Here is a 17,889-nt window from a genome sequence, read left to right as displayed (position 1 = left end):
CGGAGCCATTTGAACTATTTACGCGGTATAATTTATGTAAGCTGCTCAGTGAAATCTAGCGTCAAACGACATTTAAACAAAGTGCTTTTAATTCACTCAGAACAGAGAAACTGAAATGAACATGGACAAAGTGACGATATCGAACACAGTTTCAACTAAACTCAGCTGTGTTCTGCGTAACTACTTCTTTTACTATCTGAGTTTCGGCATCATTGTCAACGTGTTACCGGTGTAGACGTACTGAAGTTGGTACTCTTCTCCCAGAACAGAAGTATTTGACAGCAATGAAGATGAACAAGTTTTCATAGCACTTAAGGAAAGCATAAAACTATAGCAAACTATAGCACGGAAGAGCTTGCAGTAAAAGAGATTTTTTTCATAATATCGAAGCTGAAGTGTTCATAGCTCTTAATGTAACCGTTTTTTTTTTTGCTTCTAATGATCGTTGGTGCCATGTAACTGAATATTGGCGTTCCCTCCTGGAACACTTTGTGTATACAAAGAGAATCATCTGAATGTGTACCGAATTACTTTCCAAAATCTAAATGCGAGCAAATCGAGAGAGATTCGCAGTTCAAATATTTAGGTGAAACCATTCACGAGACTTATAAAAGATTAGTTACGAAATGCATTGCCTTCAAACTTATAAAGAACGTCTGCAACAAAAAATGCTTCTCCGAATACACAGAGCTGAGACACTACAACACAGTCATAAAACCAGTCTAAGAGAGACAACGAGGAAACACTAAAGAGACAACTGTAGGCGACCAGGAAAATTTTAGATTCAAATTGTACGGGGGAAGGAAGATGCAGACGAAGAGCAAATGAAGAAATTGAACAGTACAACATCATTTATTCGGAGAAGAAAAAACGCAGAATAAAATTCTTTGGGGATTTTAAAAAAGAGTGGAAACAATTATATTAAGGAGACAGGTTGTGGAAGTCGCAGTAAAGGTAAAAACCAAAAAATAAAACGGATCGGTGCAGTAAAAGAAAACACGTGGGAAGCGAGAATAATACAGCTTAACGTACCAACAGAAAGATTCCTTGGCAGAAACTTCACGACTGGTTGGTTGGCCTGTCATAAAACGTGGTGTAACAAGCGGAAAAGAGCCTTTTCTGAGATAAAGAGGATGCTATGGGCACAAAGGAGTGCAGAAATAAAACACTTAAAATGCCCTTTGTTGTAAACATGTGGTTCAGTAGGGCCGCAAGGGAACAATAATAATAATAGTTAAAAGGCAAATCATTGAATACAAAGCCGTGATATCACAATTTATGTTGGATATCAATTCCTCATCGACAATGAGAGCTTTTGTCAGAAAAGGACAAAGCACAATAAAACTCTAGAAATCCTCTAACATTCGCTGGCGTGATTCGATAACGTTCTACGAATCGGGGGCGGAATGTAGTAGGGAAGCTAGAAAATCTGAAAAGGGAAATGAAGAGGCTCAATTTAGATACAGTCGGGGTCAGTGAAGTGAAACGGAAAGAAGAGAAGGATTTCTCGTCAGATGAGTGCAGGAAAATATCAACAGCAGCAGAAAATGGCATAACGGGAGTAGACAGGAAGGTAGACAGAGAGTGTGTTGCTGTGAACAGTTCAGTGACAGGGCTATTCTTATCTATTCTTATCAGAATCGACAGCAAACTAACAGTGTCAACGATAATTCAGGTATACATACCGACGTCGCAAGATGAAGATGAAGAGTGCTCTAGAAATCCTAACACATTCGCAGACGTAAAAAGCCTACACCATCTAGCAACGGCTTAGGATGGCAAAAACTGTTCAAACAAGTGACTGCGAGTCTCAACACATGCGTTCCGGTGGCGCACAAAATCTTGTCATCGTCTCAGAACTGTTGGTGCTGTCTGGTGTACATTGTGATTGTCAGATAAGACTGTGCCAACCACTTGCCTTTCATTTTCAACTGGAGTTACTTAGAAGCTCCAGAGAAGCAGGTAAAGACAGTTACAGTGACAAACGAATGTCGTCAATGCATCTGGGCGCTGGTGGCGTGTATTTCGTTTTGTCCCCTTCTGTTCGCCAGCAGTCTGGGTAGGAGTGAGTCGATTTATACGGGTGTCCCAGGAATGATGCCACACACTTCGGTGGGCTGTAGATGGTATCTTGCGGAACAAATCGAGTATAGGAACTCATGTGCAGAAAAATCATGTAACGACGCTACAAAGCATCGATGTCGTAGGCGCTGGCACCTGCCATTAAGCCACGCCTTCGGCAGCAGCCGTGACTTCGCACGCTGACGGATCCTAAGTGGACCGTCTCGCAATGTCGTTTCTTAAATGATCGCGACTGACTGTCACGATCGCCACTGAGGAAGCTGTCACCTATGAATTCGACGCTATGTTGCCTTGGTGGATGCCGGCTCTGAATACGAGTTTCCATCTGCAGTTTATTTTTCTCCTGTGTACTGAAAAGCATTGGAGATTTTTGGAGGGTTCCAGGAAAGAAATACGAGGGTTGAATGAATGGTAATGCCCCCACCTTCGTTAATTGGATTTGGATGGAAATATTTTAATAAATCAAAAGCAGATATAATCCTTATAATATGATCTTCAATTACCAATATTCACTTTTCCACATAATCACCAGCCAGTTGGATACATTTCTGCCAACGATGAACAATTTTCCCGAAGCCGTCACGGAAGAAGTCGACCCTCTGTTTCCGCAACCACAGTCTCACAGTTCTCTCAACGTCTTCGTCGGAAGCACAATGATGTCCCGGCAGATCGTCTTTCACTATCGGGAACAGATGGAAGTCAGACGGTGCTAAATCTGGACTATAGGAAGGATGCCGTGCGATGGTGAGATTTCAGGATTTCAGGAGTCAGCATCCGGCGTACCCGTCGTGCAAAGGTCTTCCGGTAGCCTAGCAAAGCAATAATGTGACCCACACGGTCTTGTGAAATGCCGATTGTGCTTGCAATTTCTCTCTGTTAAAATTTTGCTCGTGAAACTCGGTGGTTGCTGTCACACGACGTCCAACTCTTTGTTTGTCACGCAGGTCAAATGTTCCCGCCCCAACATCTTTAAACTTACTCGCGCAACGACGCACAGTACTCACTTCAACACAATCACCATAAACTGCTTTCATTCTCTGGTGAATCTCCTTTGGGGTGACACCATCTGCTGTCAAGAATTCAATGACGGCACGTTGCTTAAATCGCATTGACCGACCCTCTGTGCAGGGTTCCATACTTTCCACTGTAACAACAAAACCATTCAATGCTAAGGCTTCACGCCAACCGGAGCTGTAGAGAAAAGACTGCGGAACAAGCAAGTACCTGCGGCGTACCAGTGCTGCCAACTGTTGAAGAGTGTAGGCATTACTTTTCAGTCAGCCCTCGTAAATCGTGGATAGAAACCCGCGTCCGAATACGTCATCCTCTGAGGAAACAGGGAGTTGTATTCATAGCAGTCGAGGCCTTTCTACACCGCAGCCAGCTCCAGCTTATCTACTGGCCATCATGGCAATAAGTCGCTATCACTGAGTAAAAAACAACATTGTGGAACGTTCCGCCTACCGTCTGTCAGCGTACAAAGTCACATTTACTGCTGAAGGGGTTGCCTATTGACAGGCGCTGCCAGCTACAACTTTGATTGTTGCGTCATAGGATGACGTTTGCGGACGCGGTGTTCCTATAATAGATTTGTTTCTAAAGATACTCACTACACTCGTTGAAGTTCCTGGGGCTTGCTGTACACTGATATGACAGAACGTTCTGGCCACCAGCTTAATAATGAGCTGGTCTATCTTCGGAATCCACAAGTGGCGTGGATTTGTAAAGCTGTTTATACGACTGGAGACATGTGGCACCAGACGTCTACATTAAAGTCAGGCAGTTCCTTTAAATTATGGGCAAATGGTATGTACACATAGAACTAGCACCTGTTAGTGCCTCAGATGTGACCCATCAGGTTCGGATTGTGGTCACGAAATCAAATTGAGTTCACTTTTACGCTCTACAAAACAATGAAGCATGATTACGACCTTGTGACATGGACAGTTAGCTTGCTCGAAGATACCATTGTCGTCAGGGAAGATATGAAGCATGAAGGAATGCAGCTGACCCTCAACAATGTCCATGTACACCAAAGCTGTCACGGTGCCTTCCATTACTACCATAGGTCCCATGGAAGCTCAGGTGAATTTCCGCCATAGCATAATACTGCCCCCGTTGGCCTACATCCATGGTAAAGCGAAGGATCCGACCTGCCATTCACTTTGATGTCTGGGTATACGGCAACAGACCTGGTGTAACAAGGGACTCGATTCATCCGAATGACGGCACATTTCCATTGATCCATGGTCAAATGTAGATGATACCGTGCTTACTCAATCGTAATTGATTATTTCTTTGAATCAATACGGGACTAATCTGTAGCGAAGACCAATGTTCAGTAACGTGCGCGGAACAGTTTGCTTCTAACCACTGGCACCCGCATCAGTATTGTACTCTGAAATTGTTTACTTGTTCGATGTTATCGAGTGAGAGAAGTTTCCATCCCTACATGCGAGACCAACGTTGTATTCTGATGGACAGCTAGAAAAACAAACGAGACAAAAACTCACGGTGTTCGTAGCTCCGGTGTCGGGATCGACGTAGTCAGCCGTCTGCTTCGGCATGTCCACCCACTGATGGGCGAACGAAATGGGGCCGGTCACCTCCCTGGCAGTCGAAGAGCGCCACAGCTCCTGTAAACACCAAACACAAATGGTGACGGTTCACACTTAGCAGTGCTCAAAATCTAAAAATTATACTTCCAAGCCCAATATGTCTTGTACAGTTTGGCAAGAAAATCGCAAGTTATGCTACACAATGTGAACAGAACAGTCCTGATTTGCTGCTGCAGTTTTACTTACGAAGTGTGTTCAAATTTAATGAGAAATTTTGGTTTTTGTAAATATTTTTATTTGCTCGTCTGCATCTGTGGTCGTCGAAGTGTCAAACTGCGGACCGCGCACAGCATGCTGCCCGAAGCAGCTATTGGTTTTCAGCCGTATTTCATAATAGCAACTAAACCCGCGATTCTGTAAGGAATTTTCATGAACAAAACAGCTTCAACTTCTCAATACTTTGCATCTGACTTTGTTAAATATTGCCGGCCGCGGTGGTCTCGCGGTTAAGGCGCTCAGACCGGAACCTTGCGACTGCTACGGTCGCAGGTTCGAATCCTGCCTCGGGCATGGATGTGTGTGATGTCCTTAGGTTAGTCAGGTTTAAGTAGTTCTAAGTCCTAGGGGACTGATGACCACAGATGTTAAGTCCCATAGTGCTCAGAGCCATTTGAACCATTTTTGTTAAATATTGGACGTTAAGCATACAAGCGATAAAAAACTTAGGAAAGGTTTTAAATGATAGGTAAACTTCGCCGGATGTCGCTATTTACTCTCATTTTGAAATACTATATGAATGTAGTCTCGGTATTTGCTAGCCGTGATTATTGCTGGTTCAAGATGTATACAGTTTCTGGGTGCAATACATGTCTTACTGTGTCATACATGTAACATAAGATTATACCTCTTAACGAGTAGATTATGACGACCTTTTAATTTTTAAATTCGCTCAATAATTATTTAAAATATTGAAAATCAAATTTTTGTTGTCTCCGGAAGCCGTTAGTTAGGTAACCTGCAACTGCAACCGGTTAGCCTTTCAGTTAATTATATATGCATCTAGCATCTAGCAGCCGACTTCAACAGCGTCGACTGACAATAGCTTAAGAATAGCTTTCACGCTCAATAACGCAAAAAGAAATACTTATACAACCTTACATATTTTGCGCTGCATGTGATTTTAGTTGAAGTTAGTATATTCCGCCGTGAACTAAATAAAGCTGCCGACTTATCTCAGGGGCACAGGGGTATGTAGCACGGTCACTGCGGGATTAGAGGGTGTGAGAGGGGGCATGTTTTATTTCTTGTCTCTCAGTACTGATAATTAAAAGGATTTAGTAAAAATTTGTGATAGTGTTTCATTTTACATAATGCATTAAATATAAGTACACTTACTGCATTTACTCAATTAATCTTCGTGCAAGTAAATTATTCAACAACACTTCGTCAGGCAATTACTCTCACAAACCTGAGGTAACCGAGGGTGGCATAAATCTGAAACAAGGAACTCGAAGTATTCCAAATTCTGTCAAATGTAAACAATCAGTACTTGGGGACCCTTTAGTCTATTGGGAACTCAAGAGATATTAATATATGTAGGTACTACTTATTAATAAGATCAGTAGATATGTGGACCTAGGTGCCGTCCCACAATGTCAATATCAGTTCTTGAGAATATTTGACGACCGCAGATCTACATTTATGTTCTCCCCTTTCAAAAATGTCTCCATTACATACTACACACTTATGTCAGTGCTGCTTCCAATCCCCAAACCACTTATGGAACTCGACCTTTCTGCATAGCTTTTACGTGTGTCGGAGATGCGGTTTTAATTTCCTCTTATCTTTGTAGAGCTTGTTTTCTTGTTTTTGATAACAGGAGAAAATCACCTGTGGTCTTTTGAATATGGATGATGAGGCATCAAAACTATACTGTTTTTGCCAAAAATTCACTAACGCGCAACGCAGCATGAGCAGGTGCATTATTGTTGTTGCTGTTGTTGTGGTCTTCAGTCCTGAGACTGGTTTGATGCAGCTCTCCATGCTACTCTATCCTATGCAAGCTTCTTCATCTCACAGCACCTACTGCAACCTACATCCTTCTGAATCTGCTTAGTGTATTCATCTCTTGGTCTCCCTCTACGATTTTTACCCTCCACGCTGCCCTCCAATACTAAATTTGTGATCCCTTGATGCCTCAGAACATGTCCTACCAACCGATCCCTTCTTCTTGTCAAGTTGTGCCACAAACTCCTCTTCTCCCCAATCCTATTCAATACCTTCTCATTAGTTATGTGATCTACCCATCTAATCTTCAGCATTCTTCTGTAGCACCACATTTCGAAAGCTTCTATTCTATTCTTGTCCAAACTAGTTATCGTCCATGTTTCACTTCCGTACATGGCTACACTTCATACATATATTTTCAGAAACGATTTCCTGACACTTATGTCTATACCCGATGTTAACAAATTTCTCTTCTTCAGAAACGCTTTCCTTGCCATTGCCAGTTTACATTTTATATCCTCTCTACTTCGACCCTCATCAGTTATTTTGCTCCCCAAATAGCAAACTCCTTTACCGCTTTAAGTGTCTCATTTCCTAATGTAATTCCCTCAGCATCACCCGACTTAATTCGACTATATTCCATTATCCTCGTTTTGCTTTTGTTGATGTTCATCTTATATCCTCCTTTCAAGACACTGTCCATTCCGTTCAACTGCTCTTCCAAGTCCTTTGCTGTCTCTGACAGAATTACAATGTCATCGGCGAACCTTAATTTTTTTATTTCTTCTCGATGGATCTTAATACCTATTCCGAATTTATCTTTTGTTTCCTTTACTGATTGCTCAATATACAGATTGAAGAACATCGGGGAGAGGTTACAACCCTGTCTCACTCCCTTCCCAACCACTGCTTCCCTTTCATGTCCCTCGACTCTTATAACTGCCATCTGGTTTCTGTACAAATTGTAAATAGCCTTTCGCTCCCTGTATTTTACTCCTGCCACCTTCAGAATTTGAAAGAGAGTATTCCAGTCAACATTGTCAAAAGCTTTCTCTAAGTCTACAAATGCTAGAAACGTAGGTTTGTCTTTTCTTAATCTAGCTTCTAAAATAAGTCGTAGGGTCAGTATTGCCTCACGTGTCCCCATATTTCTACGGAATCCAAACTGATCTTCCCCAAGGTCGGCTTCTACCAGTTTCTTCATTCGTCTGTAAAGAACTCGCGTTAGTATTTTGCAGCTGTGACTTATTAAACTGATAGTTCGGTAATTTTCACATCTGTCAACGCCTGCTTTCTTTGGGATTGGAATTATTATATTCTTCTTGAAGTCTGAGGGAATTTCGCCTGTCTCATACATTTTGTTCACCAGATGGTAGAGTTTTGTCAGGACTGGCTCTCCCAAGGCTGTCAGTAGTTCTAATGGAATGTTGTCTACTCCCGGGGCCTTGTTTCGACTCAGGTCTTTCAGTGCCCTGTCAAACTCGTCACGCAGTATCATATCTCCCATTTCATCTTCATCTACATCCTCTTCCATTTCCATAATATTGTCCTCAAGTACATCGCCCTTGTATAGACCCTCTATATACTCTTTCCACCTATCTGCTTTCCCTTCTTTGCTTAGAACTGGATTTCCATCTGAGCTGTTGATATTCATACAAGTCGTTCTCTTTTCTCCAAAGGTCTCTTTAATTTTCCTGTAGGCAGTATCTATCTTACCTCTAGTAAGATAAGCCTCTATATCCTTATATTTGCCCTCTAGCCATCCCTGCTTAGCCATTTTGCTCTTCCTGTCGATCTCATTTTTGAGACGTTTGTATGCCCTTTTGCCTGCTTCATTTACTGCATTTTTATATTTTCTCCTTTCGTCAATTAAATTCAATATTTCTTCTGTCACCCAAGGATTTCTGTTAGCCCTCGTCTTTTTACTTACTTGATCCTCTGCTGCCTTCACCAATTCATCCCTCAAAGCTACCCATTCTTCTTCTACTGTATTTCTTTCCCCTGTTCTTGTCAATTGTTCCCTTATGCTCTCCTTGAAACTCTGTGCAACATCTGGTTTAGTCAGTTTATCCAGGTCCCATCTCCTTAAATTCCCACCTTTTTGCAGTTTCTTCAGTTTTAATCTACAGTTCTTAACCAATAGATTGTGGTCAGAGTCCACATCTGCCCCTGGAAATGTCTTACAATTTAAAACCTGGTTCCTAAATCTCTCTCTTACCATTGTATAATCCATTTGATACCTTTTAGTATCTCCAGGGTTCTTCCATGTATACAACCTTCTTCGATGATTCTTGAACCAAGTGTTAGCTATGATTAAGTTATGCTCTGCGCAAAATTCTACCGGGCGGCTTCCTCTTTCATTTCTTACCCCCAATCCATATTCACCTACTACGTTTCCTTCTCTCCTTTTTCCTGCTACCGAATTCCAGTCACCCATAACTATTAAATTTTCGTCTCCCTTCACTATCTGAATAATTTCTTTTATTTCATTATACATTTCTTCAATTTCTTCGTCATCTGCAGAGCTAGTTAGCATATAGACTTGTACTACTGTAGGAGGCATGGGCTTCGTGTCTATTGTGGCCACAACAATGCGTTCGCTGTGCTGTTTGAAGTAGCTTACCCGCATTCCTTTTGTTTTATTCATTATTAAACCTACTCTTGCATTACCCCTATTTGATTTTGTTTTTACAAGCCTGTATTCACCTGACCAAAAGTCCTGTTCCTGCTGCCACCGAACTTCACTAATTACCACTATATCCGACTTTAACCTATCCATTTCCCTTTTTAAATTTTCTAACCTACCTGCTCGATTAAGGGGACTGACATTCCACGCTCCGATCCGTAGAACTCCAGTTTTCTTTCTCCTGATAACGACGTCCTCTTGAGTAGTCCCCACCCGGAGATCCGAATGGGGTACTATTTTATCTCCAGAATATTTTACCCAAGAGGACGCCATCATCATTTATCCATACAGTAAAGCTGCATGCCCTCGGGAAAAATTACGGCCGTAGTTTCCCCTTGCTTTCAGCCGTTCGCAGTACCAGCACAGCAAGGCCATTTTGGTTAGTGTTACAAGGGCAGATCAGTCAATCATCCAGACTGTTGCCCCTGCAACTACTGAAAAGGCTGCTGCCCCTCTTCAGGAACCACACGTTTGTCTAGCCTCTCAACAGATACCGCTCCGTTGCTGTTGCACCTACGGTACGGCTATCTGTGTCGCTGAGGCACGCAAGCCTCCCCACCAACGGCAAGGTCTATCGTTCACGGGGGGGAGGTGCATTATGGCGGAGCAAAAACTATGAATAATTTGCCCATAAATCAAAACATGTTTTCGGACTGCTTCAGCAAAAGGCGTTGCAGTTACGATACTCCATACTGATTATTAGATCTTGTCGTAAGTACTCATTGTGCACTGTGGCGTTGAAAACGAAGACATACAGTGACCATAATCTTGACATTTGACTGCATTTGTGGATCTCTATTCGGACTTGAAAATTCAGAATGCTTCCACTTGGACGACTGAGCTTAGTTTCGAGGTTGTATCTGTAGCAACATGATTCATCAACCGTTCTGAACCGTTCCAGTAGTTCTGCATTGTTACTAATTTCATTCAGCGAGTCCTAAGCAACTTGCATTCGCTGCTACTTTTGACAGAAATTCAACAATTTTGGAACAAATTTTTCTATCACATATTTCATACCCAAAACAACAAGAAGTTTAATAGCATGAGCCAGATGATACGCTAATGTCACCAGCGAGTTTTGTGATTGCGAATCGGCGATCGTTGATAACCATTTACTTCATCTTTTCCAAAATTTCATCGATTGATGATGTGCTCTGGCGTCCACGCCTCTCGATTTCACGACCTGCAGCGAATTGCTTATACCGCTTACAAACCCTTATTTTACTCCTAGTAAAGCCACTAAAAGCAACAATTATTGTTTCCAGAAGTGTACTTCACGTTATTGTGTCCTCATACTAAAATTTTATACAAATTCCCAGATTCATTTTTCTACAATATCACCTATACCACTAAAAGACATGAAACCTTTAATATGGCAGCTGACGACACATTAAACAGACAATGTGGCTAACACTGGGTAATGAATTTCAGAAATGTTTGCCCGAACAACACTGAAAAGGCGCATATATCGCTGCAACAGAACAAACAAAGCTTCAAAATTTCAGTTCTTGAAAATACCTCGTATATTGAAAGTAAGATCTGGTATTGTCAGTAGCTACTGCTTCTTATGTTCTTAGTCTCCGTGGTACAAAGGTTTTTTAATAGCCTGCTTGATTCTCAGAATCTTTAACATTGTGGTGCTTCCGGTACCAGCAGCTTATTTATACTTTTTTCTAGTTGCATAAAACGAGTCTTTCTGAGATTAAGCATTAAACCACGTGCTATGTACAAGCTTTATATCTGTTCACCTATAACTTGGGTCTCATCTGGTTGAGTTTTCTTACCTTAATTAATATCTTTGTGTCGTCAACAAACATTGCAGCTTTTGCACCATCTATTACAGTCGTTATGAGATCATTTAAAAAGCTACGAACTGGAGCAGGGAGAGTATCAACTACTGTGGGACGCCTCATCTTGTGTTCCCTCATTCTGAGGTTAGTTTCGTTCATGTGCCTTTGTCAATCGCCTCACTAGGTGCGGTACCTGGGAGCTGCATGACACGAGGTCTTAGTTGCAATTCATGTAAATATCACTCTCATTTACTCCCTTTTACTTCATTTGACAACCAAAAGGTGGAATCCCTAACGTATGGTGATACAGTAGATCTAACATGTCTACAGATGGCTCAGTATCACCATCATTAAAGTCGTTGGAAGATCATTTAGTAGATTAAGAATAGGAGTGGAAGCTGCACTGCACCAAGTGGAAAAGTGTATGTTATATTCCCCGATTCATAGTGTCTGTCTGTGATGCAGACCGTAAAAGTGCCGTTAGGAATGGTATCTCACATCTAAATTGCAGATTAACTATTATTAATGTCCAAGTCAATATCAATGTTACTGCAAACCTTCTTACTTAATTTTATTAACAAATCATTATATACAAAGTATGTTGCAATTTGGTAGATATCTTAATATGATAGCATCTACATCTACATCTACATGATTACTCTGCAATTCACATTTAAGTGCTTGGCAGAGGGTTCATCAAACCACAATCATACTATCTCTCTACCATTCCACTCCCGAACAGCGCGCGCGAAAAACGAACACCTAAACCTTTATGTTCAAGCTCTGATTTCTGTTATTTTATTTTGATGATCATTCCTACCTATGTAGGTTGGGCTCAACAAAATATTTTCGCATTCGGAAGAGAAAGTTGGTGACTGAAATTTCGTAAATAGATCTCGCCGCGACGAAAAACGTCTTTGCTTTAATGACTTCCATCCCAACTCGTGTATCGTATCTGCCACACTCTCTCCCCTATTACATGATAATACAAAACGAGCTGCCCATTTTTGCACCCAGCCAATACCACTTCCTTTGAAGTCACTGGAAGATCAATTTCGCAATTAAAAACAGTAGTGGACCTAGCACTGAACTTTGTGGAACCCATATGTTGTATTCCCCCAGTCTGAGTTTAGTTTCATACCTGTGACAAGTCAGTGAAAAATATCGTTAGGAGCAGTGCGGAGCACCCAGATTAAAATTTTAGTTGCAACCTCGTTTGCAGATTGATTACTACTGATATGCATGTCTATGTTACTTTTATTTCACCCGTTTGTATTTTATTTGTCTATCGCATAATGGATCCGAAATGAATGGTGACACAGTGTATCTGTGACTCAGCCAGGTTCTCATTGGTATTTGGACTGGAGACACTCACGGCAGCCTTATCAGCGAGCCGCTCGGCAACGATGAGGGTGCTGTCGAACATGTCGGTGCCGGGCCCCAGGGAGTAGCAGCGCTCCTGGCGGCCGTCGGGTGAGCTAGGACAGGTGCTGGTCTCCGGCTCGCAACTGCGGCCCGTCTCCTGGCAGAGAGGGCCCGCCGTGTTGGGCGACACGTCCCCCAGGTTGCTCGACGAGAAGGCGGAGATGAACGGGCCCTGCAAAGCAACGGATGTTCATGTTCTCACACTAAAGCACGGTATTCTGACTCCTACTCTCTGAATAACACACATAAGTAAAATAAATGGGTACTCAATCTTAGCGTAGGTTGCAGCACTATGGTGCCTAACAGTTTGTGGTCATGCTGTAAGTGCTTTGCCCTCATCTATCAACTTTGGCATGTCTTACCGAGCTGGTTATATGGCCACCTACAGCTTAATGAACCCTCTGCAGCACGAATAGAATTAGATAACTCTTCACCTTTCTATGGTGCAAAATCTAAACCAACAAAAGGAGTGGCACGAGCCCATATCTGCCAGACAAGCCAGTTATACAAGGTCACTACCCATCGCAATCTGCTTGAATACAAGTCGATCAATAGCAATTCTGAAATGACTGTGGACTTTATTGAAGCTACAGGATTGTTTACAGCATTACTTCTCGAATAGTTTACCGTCATTGTTGATACATGTAATCAGATGACCCGTGGCGCTTAAACATACTTGTTTACGTAGTCGTTTGTTAGAATTAACGGCTTCTTTCAAGTCCTTAATTGTCTGAATCTGGCGTTATGTAAAATTCTCTGCACAGAGGTTCTAGAAATATCTGTTCAAGAGATAACCTACGAGCAGACTTTTTAGGGTTCTCGATAATAGCTTGTAAAATTTAAACCTTAATTTCATCGTTTACTGACGGCCTTCCCGACCTGTGGCAATCCGCTGTAGATCGACTTTTCTCATAACATCTTCGTGAATTGTAGACAGCCTTCGTTGTAGGTTGAACAGTGCTGAGATTATTATTCCCGTCATTCATCATTAAATTATAACCATCTTTATACCACGTTTTGCTCTCTAGAAAACACCCTCACAACAGGTTACAATCAATAATGAGCAATGTCACAAATATTTGATTTAACAGCAGAGCACTCTGGTGTTTGTATCAAAAACAAACAAGGTTACATTAACGTTTTCAGTGGTTTACGATAGGCGGTAGCTTTTGACCCGCCCTATAGTTTATGTGGCATTGAATATGATGCATTATCGCCTCCTCAGAAATGGTGGTTCGTGGAGTATATAAGTCGTGAGATAATTCTAAAAAAGTTAGTTGATGGAAGTCCAATTTCAGTACCACCAGCGGAACATAACTACTACTAGGTAGTGACAGAGTGAGCTGTGGTATAAGAATCTCTTTACTTTAATCCTTTAGGATTAATTGTGTTAGACAAATAAGAACATACTTTTCGGTCTTATGGTGCTGACATGAATATGGAACACCCGATGACTTCAGAGTGGACGTGGTACCAGACGTCAGAACTTGTCCCAGCTCTAACATTGCGATATCTGTGGCAACGACGGCCCCAATATCGAAGCTGGTAAGGGTGGAAGAAAAAATGGAAGTTGCAGACGCTCTTGTTCTCAAATCGAGATCTGTATAACTAATGTGATCTGTCGTACGCTTTAAGTTTATTCTCACTCCAACCAACAATGCAACTAGCAGGCAACAAGCAAAACAACCACTAAATAAAAACATTTCATTTACCAGGCCTGATCGGAAATGCATCCAATGATGAACATTTAATAATGCCTTGAGGTAAGTAAAATACTAGCCTCAATGAATATGAAATAAGAAGCGAAATAGTGCATCACGATTCGTTCCCATACAGTTGCTAATTGGTGTATATCCCCTAGTGAGACATAGGTTACTAACACAACGAACATTCATACCGGAGTTACTCAGCTACATAACAAATAAATTCCCATGTACCCCGTTACTAATAATGGTTACTACGAATTGAGAGACACACTAGTCGCCACTCAAAACGCTACGCCCAAACTAATTCTTAACCTAGAGCACTGATTTGCTACTCATTCGCTATCGTGAAAATAGCGTTACTTAAAATACGACAGTAGCCGTTTGCCATAGGATATCATTTACAATAGGCACACGCGTGGGTTCAGTAAACAGGAGCAACAAGGTTAAGAAAAGGTTGATAAAACACAGCCAACGAAATCAACGATCGCTCGGATATAGCTTTCACAATCACCCGTCCCAGGCCAATTCAAACAAGAACAGATGTGAAAATTCAAACAAAAATGATACAAGCAGTGTCAATTATGCCAGGCGCGTTCACTTACAACTGCTAAACACTTTACACATTACAGTAAGCGATACCGAGCAACCGTCTCCTCCCGTAGGATATGGAGATTTCAGTCCAAGTGACTAAATCCACTATGTGAATGACAAAATCGCTGATATACAAAATCAGTACAAAATACAATCAATTCTCTAACACAAAGATCTCAATAGATAGTTGGTAGTGTAAAGCAGTATACAACTAAACTATTGGTCCCAGAACCTTCACATGTTTCGCACAAAAGCAAAGCAAACACTCAGAGTCAGAACAAATTTCCCTATAACGTGTACTGTCAAGCGACCAGAAACACACACACTCACCGGTGCAAAACATCAAAGTGACAATTATTAATAACTAATCCTTAAGACAGTTTTCATGCAAACAGGCCTCAATGAATATGAAATAAGAAGCGAAATAGTGCACCACGATTCGTTCCCATACAGTTGCTTATTGGTGTATATCCCCTAGTGAGACATAGGTTACTAACACAACAACATTCATACCGGAGTTACTCAGCTACATAACAAACACAGGTCATTATGCAGTTACTCAGAACCGAGCCACAATCAATTTCCGAAGACGTGATATTAAATTAACCATAAACACACAAACACACACACACACGCACACATACACACACACACACACACACACACACACACACACACACACACACACACAAAACTCAACGCAAAACGACGCAGACGTTAGTTTGGCGGTCCATACGAGAGGAAACGCACTGTTAAGCTACAGCTAGTATAATATAACGACTGTAGCTAACGCTTTCTCAGCTAGAAAGTGAGTAACCACACCGTCAGACAGATGAACAAAATTCTCGAAACTTTTGGCCTTCTTAGGAGAATACTGAACAGTATAAGACTATGGTGTCGTCCACTGCACTGGGTCCGTGCAAAAGTTGAACCAAAAGTAAAGACAGCTGCTCCCAGACGCGTCAGCGAATCGGATACGTCGGCGTAGACACGCCCCTATGTATTTCCTTACGTTGCTAGAAAATTAGTTAGGTCCGAGAGCAGTTCCATTCAGCTCAATCTCTGTGTAATCGCCCCAGTCTCTATGTAATTTCCCAGGCTTTATGTAAACAGCGACCACTTGTTATAGTCGCTTACGATGGCAGAATCGTCTTGGCATAGATACGGCTGCGTGCGAGTAGAACAGTTATTTAGAACTTATTAAAACAGTTGTTCTCTGACTTGAACCATCATTCTGTAACGACGAAGCGTTAAGTGACAAAGGTAAATACATGTCATCAGTGTGGACTTTGTATCCGAAGTGAAGTATTTACAACGATTAAGTTTCAACAAATTATTAATAATACGCGTGAGGTGTGTGTTGGTATCTGCTCGACCTCTTCCTGAAGTGTTTTAGTTGCTAAAGCACACAACAACAACATCGACTAGGATCAGCGATTCGAGATCTATAAGCGCAACCTCAAAGGGAGGCACATACCGCTGAGAAGTTCCGCTCTGCTACACCTCACGAGACAGGCAGAAAAACACGTTTCTGGCCGCTGCACGTCTCAGTTCGCGAAAACAGCCACCAGGCGGTGTCAACTCGAGAGAGAATCTCGCTCGCTATAGGTGTGTTTTAAGGTGCTCTGGAACGCCCTATACTTGCAATGTTAAAATAACGCTTATAAATTACATCTTTCCTCACAAAGTATTTGAGGTAGGAAGTTGAACATTTTACAGATTATTTATTGGAATATGGGCTACAACTTAACACAGGGATTTTACAAAATTTTAGTTCAATTATTAAAGATGATTTTTTTTCAATTGTAATGAAAATTCACAACATTTTTTGTAATTTTTTATTTATATATTCAAAAATATACAGTTTTTTGGAAAAAGGCTGTGTTAAATTATGCAGAAGGTACTGTGTAACATTTACTGAAAGTTTGAAACAAATATGTTTGGAAGACCCTTAGAAAACATGTAATTAGTATGAGAAAATAAAAGTTTTGGGAATCGACCGACAAAGATTGGATTAACTTTTTAGTGCATTCCAGGTCCATAGGATGGATTATCTTCATCCTCTGCAAACTCCTCCTCCAGCTTCCTCTTGTTCCTCCTCCTGTTTACTCTTGCTTGTATTTCTAGACTCTTTACAGCCCTGTCTGCAGCCCGCAGGCGTTCCTTGTCTAAAGCAAGCATCGCTCGTTGTTGTGTTCGTAGATTTTGCTACCATTTTCTTCAGTTGCAGTTACTGCAACACTGTTCCAAAAGGTGGTCATGTATGAACACTTATCACATTTCAGTTGTATTTCACTAGCAAGTCCTACGTGCTTTATTATGGAGAGTTCCAGACCAACTTCACTACAATGAATACATCTTACACAGTTTGAAAAAATTCCTTTGAGAACCGACATATCAAATATTTCATTCACATCCGATTCGCCCATAAAACATTCATAGTTTTCACTCATTGAACCAAGCTTCTTCTGTGAAGTATTTTCTTTCCCACTTTGACTGCTATGGGCAGGTGTACTTGAGAGGTTAGGTTCACTCACTTGGTTATCGTCTTTATTGTTTACAGTAATAACACATACCTTTGGCTTTCCAACATTTCTCCTTTTCTTAAAAGCCTTCAGAGGATTTCTAATAACTTTACTTTTACTCATTATTATACTTCAACAAAACAGAGACTCAAGAAATACAATTAATTACGAATATTTTCGAGATAACGACAGAGTAAATAAACATGAAACAATCGACAATCACACCAGCGATATATATTGAACCATCACAGGTTAGCCACAACACATACTTTATCTCACATCACTAAAATGTATCTGTTGAACACGGACGTTAATAATAACACCACTTGACAGCAGTTTAACAGCGCCACAGTGGGTCACGCCCATGTAGAACACATTTAAAAAAAAATTTAAAAATAGTTGTAGTCTTCGGAATTGAATAAATTATATAACTATTGAAAGGTAATAGTCTGCAGATTCAGAAAACGCAAAAAAGTAAAAATTGAACTTTTCATGATTTTGAGCCTTTCCGGAGCCCCT

The 17,889-nt window shown here is 41.2% G+C and overlaps 1 protein-coding gene across 1 annotated transcript in view; it reads right to left on the bottom strand.

Annotated features, from left to right (window-relative positions):
• Window positions 1-17,889, bottom strand: part of LOC126237363 (neutral ceramidase-like) — a 327,593-nt gene that overhangs the window by 82,597 nt on the left and 227,107 nt on the right. Inside the window, exons 7-8 of the mRNA XM_049947431.1 lie at window positions 12,499-12,720; window positions 4,596-4,718 (exon numbers count right to left, since the gene is read on the bottom strand). Of these exons, the coding sequence (XP_049803388.1) occupies window positions 4,596-4,718; window positions 12,499-12,720 (345 nt within the window). The remainder of the gene's footprint in view (window positions 1-4,595; window positions 4,719-12,498; window positions 12,721-17,889) is intronic.

This window comes from Schistocerca nitens, chromosome 2 (genome assembly GCF_023898315.1).
Source record: "Schistocerca nitens isolate TAMUIC-IGC-003100 chromosome 2, iqSchNite1.1, whole genome shotgun sequence".
Taxonomy (NCBI): Eukaryota; Metazoa; Arthropoda; class Insecta; order Orthoptera; family Acrididae; genus Schistocerca; species Schistocerca nitens.
This window is presented reverse-complemented; position numbering and strand designations above follow the sequence as displayed.